At 36.8% G+C, this 12,911-nt stretch overlaps 1 protein-coding gene across 3 annotated transcripts in view; it reads right to left on the bottom strand.

Annotated features, from left to right (window-relative positions):
* The window catches only part of fam13a (family with sequence similarity 13 member A), a 68,473-nt gene that overhangs the window by 46,434 nt on the left and 9,128 nt on the right, over window positions 1–12,911 (bottom strand). For all 3 annotated transcript variants that reach the window (XM_079813154.1, XM_079813153.1, XM_079813152.1), the window contains exons 4-7: window positions 11,105–11,282; window positions 6,743–6,890; window positions 5,550–5,636; window positions 2,359–2,451 (exon numbers count right to left, since the gene is read on the bottom strand). In XM_079813154.1, the coding sequence (XP_079669280.1) occupies window positions 2,359–2,451; window positions 5,550–5,636; window positions 6,743–6,890; window positions 11,105–11,282 (506 nt within the window). The remainder of the gene's footprint in view (window positions 1–2,358; window positions 2,452–5,549; window positions 5,637–6,742; window positions 6,891–11,104; window positions 11,283–12,911) is intronic.

A 12,911-nucleotide genomic window follows, 5' to 3' on the forward strand; every position in this document is an offset into this window, starting at 1 on the left:
TTCCATCAGCAATTCTGAGTCTGTTTACAACATCATTCTGCCGATTACACGGTTCTCCCACAGGCCTTATCTGGTCAAACTCGGTTTGATCAGCACCACATGTCTATGTAAACAGAGGACTTTCAATAGCTTTGGATTTCAAAGATAACACAAAAACCCAGCATAAGCCGGAACGTGTTAAGACCTTCCTCGGCGGAGATATTTCAGGAAGGTGGAACATCTCAGATTTACGAACGCAAAGACTCTTCCTGCCAGGAAGCCACAATGAGTATCTGAAGATCTTACTTCTGCTTTACAGAAGAACGTTTGATAATAAATACATAAGGGGCATAGATAATTCACTAAAGTAAATACAACAAGCACTTCATTCTTCTGTGGGAGAGACTGTAATTGCATATTATTTTATCAACACTGTAATCCATTTTATTGATGTGTAAGTTTTTAACATATTTTTAATCATATTTTGTATAAAATTTTAATTTTAACAGCCAGTAAAATTAATTACACTCTCGACAAGTGTATATTTGAAGTTTCTAAAACATATATTGGTACTTAAAAAAAAATAAAATGTATTTATATATATATATATATATCATGGGCGTCGGAAGCAAAAAAAATGTGGGTGGGTCCTCAGAAATTTTTTACTGGAGTAGATGCCAACTACATTAAGTACAAATATACCACTTTACTTGGTAAACGTATGGGAAAGACAAATTTACGTAAATCGCCATACCATTGAAAGCGACAGTAGTGTAGGGGTAAGACGCACGTCATCTAGTTTTGACACAAACCGACCCGCGGTTCGAGTCCCGCGTTCGCCGAAATCTATCTTCTCCGTTTTCCCATCACATATCAAATCGGAAAGGCATTTATTTTCAATACAAATTAAGAAAATATTAGAAAAGTGGAAATAAAGCGTCTATTATGTGTTTAATAATAAGTGTGTATCGATTAGGGGTAGGTAAACAGACATGTGCTAAATGTTAGAGACGATAAAAGTGAGTGGGTCCAATATCATTGATCGTAAAAAGTGGGTGAGTCTTGTCCCACCCACATACAATGGTTCCGACGCCCATGATATATATATATATATACACTCATCTAAAGGATTATTAGGAACACCATACTAATACTGTGTTTTTGTACCCTTTTCGCCTTCAGAACTGCCTTAATTCTACGTGGCATTGATTCAACAAGGTGCTGAAAGCATTCTTTAGAAATGTTGGCCCATATTGATAGGATAGCATCTTGCAGTTGATGGAGATTTGTGGGATGCACATCCAGGGCACGAAGCTCCAGTTCCACCACATCCCAAAGATGCTCTATTGGGTTGAGATCTGGTGACTGTGGGGGCCATTTTAGTACAGTGAACTCATTGTCATGTTCAAGAAACCAATTTGAAATGATTCGAGCTTTGTGACATGGTGCATTATCCTGCAGGAAGTAGCCATCAGAGGATGGGGACATGGTGGTCATAAAGGGATGGACATGGTCAGAAACAATGCTCAGGTAGGCCACGGCATTTAAACGATGCCCAATTGGCACTAAGGGGCCTAAAGTGTGCCAAGAAAACATCCCCCACACCATTACACCACCACCACCGGCCTGCACAGTGGTAACAAGGCATGATGGATCCATGTTCTCATTCTGTTTACGCCAAACTCTGACTCTACCATCTGAATGTCTCAACAGAAATCGAGACTCATCAGACCAGGCAACATTTTTCCAGTCTTCAACTTTCCAATTTTGGTGAGCTTGTGCAAATTGTAGCCTCTTTTTCCTATTTGTAGTTGAGATGGGTGGTACCCGGTGGGGTCTTCTGCTGTTGTAGCCCATCCGCCTCAAGGTTGTGCGTGTTGTGGCTTCACAAATGCTTTGCTGCATACCTCGGTTGTAACGTTATTTCAGTCAAAGTTGCTCTTCTATCAGCTTGAATCAGTCGGCCCATTCTCCTCTGACCTCTAGCATCAACAAGGCATTTTCTCCCACAGGACTGCCGCATACTGGATGTTTTTTCCCTTTTCACACCATTCTTTGTAAACCCTAGAAATGGTTGTGCGTGAAAATCCCAGTAATTTAGCAGATTGTGAAATACTCAGACCGGCCCGTCTGGCACCAACAACCATGCCACGCTCAAAATTGCTTAAATCACCTTTCTTTCCCATTCTGACATTCAGTTTGGAGTTCAGGAGATTGTCTTGACCAGGACCACACCCCTAAATGCATTGAAGCAACCGCCATGTGATTGGTTGATTAGATAATTGCATTAATGAGAAATTGAGGTGTTCCTAATAATCCTTTAGGTGAGTGTGTATATATATATATATATATAGCATAGCTAATATTGATGATTTTTACCTTCTTGTTTCTTGGTGTCAGTGTAGGATTGTCTGAACTTGATTCCTTTTCTCTTGAAGAATCTGTATTTTCAACCGGAGCGCATTGAGTGACCTAACAAAAAGACAGTGATTAGGCAAATGACCTCAACATTATAGACCAGGGGAGTCCAATCCTGCTCCTGGAGGGCCACTGTCCTGCACCAACCCCAATTAAACACACCTGAACCAGCTAATCAAGGTCTTACTAGAAGTTTCCAGCCAGGTGTGTTGAGGTTGGAGCTAAACTCTGCAGGACAGTGGCCCTTCAGCAGCGGGTTTGGACACCCCTGTTGTAGATATCATCTATTACATCTAAAGGGCTTTCACACTTGAAATAGTTAACCTTGGGTCACTCTAATGCTGCCTTCACGTGCTATTGGAATTATCGGAAATAGTCAAAAGTCTCAAGCCAAAATTTGAATGCAATGAGCTCGTAATCACGATTTCAGAAGTGGGAAGTAGGACATTTCCGCTAGCACGTGAAGGCAGCATAAACACTGGGTAAACAAAATCCTGGGTTATCTTGCTTTACGTTTCACACTGCTCATAATTTACCCAGGGTTAACAAATAATCCTGGCTATTCATAAAATAATCCCTGGGTTAAAGGGTTAGTTCACCTAAAAATGAAAATTAGACCATGATTTACTCACCGCCTTAAAATCATCCTAGGTGTATATGACATTCTTCTATTAAAAATGTCCTGGCTTTTCCAAACATTATAATGGCAGTGAATTTTTGTCTCGTTAATAAAAGTGCATCTATCCATCATATAACTGCTCCACACGGCTACAGGGGTTAATAAAGGCCTTCTGAAGCGAAGTGGAATGTTTGTGTAAGAAAAATATCCATATTTAAAACTTTATAGACAAAAATAACTAGCTTCTGGCGGTCAGCGCTATGCAAGTGAAAGAGTAAAAAGTTACGGTGAAAGAGTAACCCTTGAGGCATGCGTATTGACGAACGCAGAAGCGCAGAAGATAGAGCAAAACATAACACCGGTCATGAATTAGAGTCTAAAACGAGAATTTTTAAAGAGAAATGGCGGAGGATTTCGATATAAGAGAAGAGGTCCTTGAGTTTGTTGTCCAGCATTACCCGCAAGAGGCGTCAAAGCTAACGATGCTCCTGTACCTCGCGTCAGGAGAAACTCTTTCACTGTAAAGTCGACTCGCGTACCACTGACAGCTAGTTATTTTAGTCTATAAAGTTTTAAATATGGATATTTTTCTTACACAAACGCACAACTTCGCTTCAGAAGGCCCGGAGCCGTGTGGAGCAGTTTTATGATGACAATTCACTGCCATTATAAAGCTTGGATTAGCCAGGACATTTTTTTTATATTACTCCTATTGTATTAGTCTGAAAGAAGAATGTCATATACACCCAGGATGACTTGAGGGAGAGTAAATCATGGGCTAATTTTCATTTTTGGGTGAACTATCCCTTTAAGTTGTTATTTGCGGGGTCAGTGTCATTGATTGGATGAACGCAGCATGCAACATGTTTACATAAAAGCTTTGCACATCCTCGTATTTGCGACTCTTCTTCACTCAAATTGTCGAGTTTTCTGTCAGCATTTGATTTTGCGCAGTGTGAAAAGCCCTAAAAGTTTAGAAAAACACAGGCATTTCAAAATCAGTAAAACTGTATCAAATATGAGGCAATTTAAGAACTACTTTATTGTCAGTAAGTTTTTTATTTTTTTTGTGAAGAAATTAATACCTTTATTATGCAAGGATGCATTAAATTGATCAAAAGTGACATTTATTCCATTTCTATTTCAAATAAATGCTGTTTTTTCTACTTTCTATTCATCACAGATCATCAAATGTATCTCGGTTTCCACAAAAATATTTGCTTTCAGAATTAATAATAATAAGAATTTTTTTATTGAGCAGTAAATCAGCATATTAGAATGATTTCTAAAGGATCGTGTGACACTGAAGAGTGGAATGAAAATTCAGCTGTGATTGCAGGAATAAATTACATTTTAAAATATAATAATTATTTTGTTTTATTTGTAATAATAATAATAATAATTCACAAAATTCCTCTTTTTACTATATTTTTGATCAAATAAATGCAGCCTTGGTGAGCAGAAGAGATTTCTAAATGATAATATACTTGGAAAAACGTGTGCAGAGGGTTTTTTTTTTAAAATAACTTTTTTTACAAGTACCACCTCAATACAAGCTTTTTCAATATACAGAAACAATATTATTGTTTTCAAAACATCATGCCAGTCATTTAAGAGGGTCACGGTTCACACTGCTTCACAGAGAGAACACACACAAACATGAGATCCAGCCCGTCTCCAGCAGACACACAAACACACACAGTGCGTTTCTGAGCACGTACGCATGGCTGCCGTCATATGCAACTGACATAACTCAATTGAGAGGGAAATTAAATTCACAGAGAACAGAACTCTCATTCTGTGTACATATTGTGAAAATCTGGCATATAAAAGGACATCTGGGGGAGGGGGACGGGGCTCAATTACAAGATGCCTGTCAGTGCAGTTTTATCAAGAGGACAAATACACATGAATAAATGGCTTTATATATTTATTGACTTAGTGTTTATCAAGATGTGTACTTGGCACAAGCTACTGTAGATCTATTCTTCATCTTTCACTCAATGTTGTTCCTCAGGGCATGAGCAAACATCCTGTAGTCCACAAAAACACCTTTTGTGTTATGCTCAGGGGTGTAACTTTGATACCCATCGGAAAGACAAATACATGAAACGTCGGGGCCTTTAACGGGAATTAAGGTCATAAGAATCCGATCCAAAGTCAACAGATGAATATCAAGATTTTTAGCATCCCGGACGAGCCCCCAACTTTATGTCCCATCCCCATCTGCGGTAATCATCTTGATATGCTGTTAAAGAAAGTAATCCAAATGATTGCATTACTGGGCTTAAAAAAATAGCCTTTGACTGACTTAAGATCTGCATCATTTGGATTAAACTGAAAGCTGAGTCTTGTGATTGTACCTTTCGCCTCAGGGTGAGTAGTGTTATTGGATTGCTGGTGTTTTCGAATTGCTACGTCACTGGAATTTAACATGGCTTGACACTATAAGTGCATATGACTGTGGAAACATAACATACCCACACAGACTCTGTGTACCGTAGCAAACACACACACAGACTATTAGCCGTACCTTCATCTTCTTGACACGTGGAGTGTGTGCCTTCGGAGCAGGATTGTAAGGGGGCGTCTCTGTGTTTTCGGTGTTTGTGTTGGCCTCCTGGGAACAAAACATACAGTCAGGGAATCACATGACACCACCTGTACCCACTGACCGCAGCAATGAAGCATCAGTGCACATGACTGCTCTGCATTTCAGAAGAAACTGCTTCCATGTGACAATTGAAACTGCAGTGCAAATGCAGAAAAGCAAACATTGTTGATGGTGGCATAAGAGAGATAAGAGTGTGCGATGACGTCTTGAAGTTTTTGGCGAGTCAGTGCAACCAGCAACAAAGCAAGGTCAGGGAGACACATGTGACCACCAGGCTAAAGCAAGAAAGAGTGGAATGTTTTGGGGTGTGAAGGATGTGCTTCCATGTGTGGTGATCTCAGTTGGTCTGCACTACTGAAGGCAATTGACATACTGAGTTATGTCTTAACAAATTCAGATGTTAGTTAATCAACTACCTAAATGAAGAGGGGAGAGTGAGATGAGGAAATGTTGCAAGCCAAATTCAAACTTGTATTGCTTACATGAGCACTATGACAATGTTTAGAGCAGTGTTATTCTTAACTAAATGCTGTCAAATCGCATGCAAAATAAAAGTTTGTGTTTACATAATATGTGTGTATGTACTGTGTAATTATTATGTAGATATATAAATACACACACATGCATGTATACATGAATGTGTGTGTATTTATATATACATAATAATATATACATAATAATGACACACAGTACATACACACATATTATGTAAACACAAACTTTTATTTTGGATGCGATTAATCATGATTAATCGATTTGAGGGCACTAAAAAATTCCAAATAAATTGGTAAATTAAACATTAACAGAAATAATATAGAATACAGAAAGTCTAAACTTATTTTAGTACTACAAGTATTAAAACTAAAACTGAGATAAAATTATATGGACAAAAACCATATATTAACAAATACTATGACAGTACAGCAATGCCACTGATTTCGACCCCGATTTTAGTTTGTTTGAATTTACTAATATTATATGCATTAAAGAGTATTCAGTTCCCTTGCACAATTATAATTATTACTATTTGATGAAATATAGCATATTAGATGATTACCAACCAAAAGGCAAGTGTTCACTGGGAGTTAATGTGTCAATATGTCAACACTCACTTTGACCATGATGATGGTTGAAGGTTCCTCTTCAATCGGTCTTCTCTCCACCACAGACCCAAATATGATGCTGTACTTCTGGATCAGCTTGGCCATAATGTTATTACAGATATTCTGCTCCTGTATACCGTCAAAACCAGATGACACACTGCAGAAAAAAAAGCACACAAACATGCTGTAAAAACTGTGTACAGTGAATGTGTGATTAAATGCTGCCACATTAACGGGTTAGTTCACCCAAAAATGAAAATTCTGTCATTAATTACTTACCCTCATGTCGTTGGACACCCGTAAGACGTCCGTTCATCTTCGGAACAGAAATGAAGATATTTTAGTGTAAATCTGATGGCTCTGAAAGGCCTCCATTGGCACAATGGCACTTTACACTCTCAAGACCCATAAAAGGTACTAAAGACGTCGTTACAAAGTCCATCTCACTACAGTGGTTCTACAATAACTTTATGAATAACGACGTCTTTAGTACCTTTTAAGGGTCTTGAGAGTGAACCGTGCATTGTGCCAATGGAGGCCTTTCAGAGCCATCAGATTCAACTAAAATATCTTAATTTGTGTCTGAAGATGAACGGAGGTCTGACGGGTGTCGAACGACATGAGGGTAAGTAATTAATGACAGAATCTTCATTTTTGGGTGAACTAACCCTTTAAATGATAAAACCAGGAAAACTAAAATTATATTATATTATATTACATTATATATTACATATATAATATATGTAATACATATATAATATATGTAATACATATATATTACATATATAATATATATAATATATATAATATATATATATATATATATATATATATATATATATATATATATATATATATATATATACATTTCTAGCAGAGGCCCGTCAGGTTTTGATTTTTATCTGTTGGTATTTGCTAGAATCCATGATACCATGTATCTGAATAAGATGTCCAGGACCTCCAACAAATTTTTTTAAATTAATTAAACATTAAAGATCCAGCAGTATATTTAACTGTGGACATGGGGTACTTTTTATCCCTGTTTGCACCAAACCCATCTGGCGCCAAAAAAACTTTTTTTAAGGCTTTCTGACCCCAAGACTCAACTAATCTGTTGATCCTTGGAGAGTCTTTGTCCACTCAAACTCTCCTCCTCACCGTGCATTAGGGCGGTATAGACACACGTCCTCTTCCAGGCAGATTCAGAACATCTTTAGTTGATTGAAACTTAATTATTGCCCTGATGGTGGAAATGGGGATTTTCAATGCTATATTCTTTGGTTTTACTCATTGTGGTGGATGATTAAGGGAATTTGGCCTTTATGTTTCCTCATATTTATACTCCTGTGGAACATTAAGTCATGGCTGGACAATTTCATGTTCCTAGTCACCCTGGTGTGCTAAAAAAAACATAAATATGAATGGGAATATACTTCAGAGTTATTTTACTCATAAGAATTTCTCGGGGTGCCAATTATTGTGGCCAACATGCATTTGAGAAAAACATTTTCATAATGTGAGTTTACCCCCACTTTCAATTGTTTTACTTCAATGAAAGGTTCGAATTTAGTGATAAAAAAAAAAAGAAAGATCAAAAGGATAAACAATGCTGATTTATTTTCACAGCCGCCTTTGCTCATATTTGCCACGGGTGCCAATATTAGTGGAGCACTGTATGCCACATTTCAGAGTCAAATTCAATTTATTGTCATTTCGGTAAAAGATAATTAAAAAAAACTTTAGAGCAAAAATAAATAAATAATATTATTCCCCTCAGTGTGTGGAGCCACATTGAGATATTGTCCCATGATAGTCATAAAACATACAGTAAATGATGCTTCTGTATGGGGTGAGCGAGTGCTCGACTGACAGCTGTATTTGAGGTTTAATTATTCCTGACAAAAAGAACATGCTGTACAAGGTATGTGGCTAAAACAGGCAACAGTTTTGTCACTTCCACCTCACTGAGCCGAGGTTACACACATATACAAACGCTGAGGTGTCAAACACACATGCTCTGGTGACAGGGATTCCCTGAAACCAAGCGGCTGATAGAGTAGAGTATATTATTAGGGGTTGCGTTTATATATCATCAGCTGGCAACTTACTTAGTCACTAAAACAAGGACCATATAAAACCATATTTAAAAACAGTATTGCACTGATTTAAAATCACTTGATTTATATTTCTTTAAAATCACATTACTTTATGTACTACATTAAGGACTTATATATTTTTGTATGCTTTGCGTTGTATCTCAAATCCTCTTTGGCTGTTATTTGTCAGAGCTATTCACTTGTGAATAATCAGCCTAAATGTTTCTGTGCCTGAAAATAACAACCAAAGAATTTATGACCATAGAAAGTATGTAAGTGCTATTTGTGTTAGCGCTGACATTGAGTAAAGAATTCCACCTGGACTTTGGCCCCCTCTGTTGGAGTCAAAAGCCAGGATATAGCTAGACATAAGATTGAAAATATTGCACATAAAACTTGCTTTATTACGGATACAATGAAGTTTATATCAAGATGTTATGGTAAAATTTATAGGAATGTTTTCAACACATAAGGAAAAAAAGAATCATGGTTTGGTAAATCACAATTATGACATAAAATGTCATAATAATTATGACAAAAATGTTAGATTATGTGAGTCATAATTATAAGACAAAATGGTAAAAATGAAGACATGAAGTAAATTTTTTGTCATGCTTTGGTAAATCATAATTATGTTGTAAATATAGTCTGCAATTATATATACATACAGGGAGTGCAGAATTATTAGGCACGTTGATTTTCTAATCATATTTTTTTCCAGGCACATTTGACCAATTCCAAACCACAGTAATCCTAATAACTACTATTGATTTAGTATTTAATAATGTATAAGTGATATATAATTGTTCATGAAGGCTGGAAATGAAAATCACCTTATATTCAGGTGTGCAGAATTATTAGGCATGTTTTCTTTTACAGATAAATTGAGCCAAAAAAGAGATTTAACTCAGACTGAAAAGTCAAAAAGTATTAAATGCCCATGAGAAGGATGCAATACTAATGCAATACTAGACATTGCAGTTAAGGCATGACCATTGGACAGTGAAATGCTCGTTGGGTCAGCAGGATCTGACAAAAACAGGTGGTGAAGAAAAGACACCTGTTAACCGCAAAAGAATTAAGAATTAAGGTGAAGAATTAAGGGTGAAACCATCAGGAACCCTTTAGTCTCCAGCGCCACCATTTTCCAAAGCTGCAACCTACCTGGAGTCTCCAGAAGTGCAAGGTGTCATGATCTCAGAGACTTCAGTTAGGTAAAGAATCCTAAAAAATGACCCCCACTAGATAAGAATCACAAGCTGAAGTGTTGTAAAATGCATGAAGAAGTTTTTTTTATAGGCTTTATGGACAGATAGGTTGAGAGTGACTCTTGAAGGACCAGCACCACATCCTCTTGTACCACTGTTTGAAGAATTCATCTTCCAGAATCTGGCAGTACGTTTTGGGAGTTCATTTTTAGTCCATCTCTGCAAAACGGACTTCAGGATGGACTAAAATGAACTCCCAAAACGTACTGCCAAAATACTTACTTCATGCTTTATGAGGATACTCTGCAATAGGCATTTCGACATAATTTTGTGTTTTTGTCCGTTTTAACATGAAAGAGAACTCAATGCAATACTGTGTATGCAAAACTCAATGCAAAACTTTCTGTGTGCGCATTTCAGGTGAAAAGTTATTTTTTACGTCTTATCGCGCTTGAATGGTTCAATAGAACTTGAATGAATGATAGCGTCATCATATAATTTAATGCTAGCAAAAGGATGCCAGGAAAAAAACGGATGCTGCAGTAATTGCATTACATTTTTCCTGCGTTAAAACGTTAATTTGAACAGCCCTAATATATACGTATGTATATGTCTATATGTGCATGTATTCACAGCAGAGCATTTAAACTATGCACTGGTCAGTGGGGTTATGTGAAGTGTAAGTGCTGATCACTCTACAATATAGCCAATGAGAAGCAAGACTGAGAACATGACACCCAAATTACATAACATGCCGTTATTGGCATTGAGCCATCGAGACATGGTTCATATAGCTTGCGGATACATGCACAAAGAGCTCAAATTACTCTAATTATATCAGGGAAAAGCATTTAGAGCGGGGGTGTCAAACTAAGTTCCTGGAGGGCCACAGCTCTGCAGAATTTAGCTTAAACCGGAACAAAACACACCTGATCCAACTAATCAAGTCCTTCAGGCTTGTTTGAAAACTATAGGCATGTGTGTTAAAATAGGTCATAATAAAAGTCACAATTGACGAAAGTGTAAAATCTTTAACTGGTTTGCTTGTGTTGAATTGTGTGACTTACTGGAAGACGTTGGGCCCAAACACTGTGGCCAGGTTGGTCGCAGTCATGCGGTTATGAGTGTGTTCCTGTTCCACCTGGGACAGGAAGTGACACAGGTAATGCAGGAGACTGTAGTGGATCTCTGGCAGCTGATGTAGGAGCTCACGCAGGTCCTGACAGAAGTCATCCTCATCAGATTCTGACAGGACAACAGAGAAATATAATGAAGGGTTTCATTTTTGAAATAGGAAGATATTAATATAATTCAAATAAAAGAGAGTAAAAGCTAAAATCTGAATCTGAGCATACATTTTAAATAATAATTGTTAGTATTAATTGCTATGCATTTTCTATTTTAGCAGGTTGTCACATAGAAACAGAGCTCCCGAACAGTGGCAGTTGTTGGGAAAAGGCTGGAAAACAGGAAGTGGCGACAAGGATTGTGTGTGGTGATTTTAAGGTGAATAGTAAATTTGGAAGTGAAAAAAGCTGACTCAAAACTATTATGTAAGAAGTAGGGGAAGGGTGACGGCTACAACAGTGTGTGTATGTGTGGTAAAACAGAGATGAAGGGTGGCAGGTAGAGAAAAGACCACATTAAGCTAAAGTCTCTAGTCATCTCTATGAAGACAGTTGGACAAAATTGCTGAGTGTATGGCAAGCCGTTTTGACTTTTATTCATTCCCAGGATATGAATTCTTGATATCAACCATTACATTTTCACTAGTTAAAATGCTTGTTTCTTGTTATCAGAAATTGGATTTTTACTATTAACAATGGCATTTTTTTTGATATCCGTGAACAACAGGGTATCTGCAGGTTTCACCAAGTCAAATTTAAGACTTTTTAAGACCTTTTCAAGACCATTATGAATTAAATTTAAGACCTATATCACGCAATTAAAAAAAAAAATGTACAAAAGGAAATGCAGAATCACAAAATTACTTGCAAAGCAAATTAATTTATTCAAATTGAACAAAGTATTAGTAATCTTGCACTTCCTCATAGCTCAATCCCACCAGGATTAATATACAAACACACTACCGGTCAAAAGTCTGAGAACGGTAAGATTTTTTTTATGTTTTTACATTCTGCTCACCAATGCTGCATTTATGTTATTAAAAATACAAAAAGCTGTAATATTGTGACAGTTCTGTAGTGACTGTTTTCTATGTGAATATATAGTAAAGTGTAATTTATTCCTGTGATCAAAGCTGAATTTATCATCATTACTCCAGGCTTCAGTGTCACATGATCCTTCACTAAATCACTAATCATTCTCATATGAGGATCTGATGATCAACAAACATTTATGATTATTATCAGTGTTGAACACAGTTGTGTAAAACATTTTACTTTTTGATGGATAAAAAAAAAGTAAAAAAAACAAAAGATTTCTGAAGGATTGACTCTAAAGTCTGGAGCAATGATGCTGAAAATTCAGCTTTGAATCGCAGAAATAAATTCTATTTAGTCTATTTAATTTACACACACCGGTAGTGTGTGTGTATGTATATACATTTTTTGTGAGATCAAAATTACTGATTTTGTGGTGGTCATTTTCAGAAATGTGCATGTTTCTTTTTTTTTCATAATTAGGATGCCACATTTACCATATCATTATAGTAGATGCACAATAGTCACACATGGCAATAAAACAAACACAATGCATGAATCTTGGGGGGGGTGGTCGGATGCTTACAGATGTCATTTTCATGTTCTCGGTTTGAAATCAAATCCAAGATGTCGCTACAATGCATGAATATATAACCTTCCCAATACAAATATATGTCTTTTTAATCCTTGTTTACTGGCACCCAAAATGCAC

This window comes from Gobio gobio, assembly GCF_949357685.1.
Source record: "Gobio gobio genome assembly, chromosome: 3".
In the NCBI taxonomy this organism is placed as follows: domain Eukaryota; kingdom Metazoa; phylum Chordata; class Actinopteri; order Cypriniformes; family Gobionidae; genus Gobio; species Gobio gobio.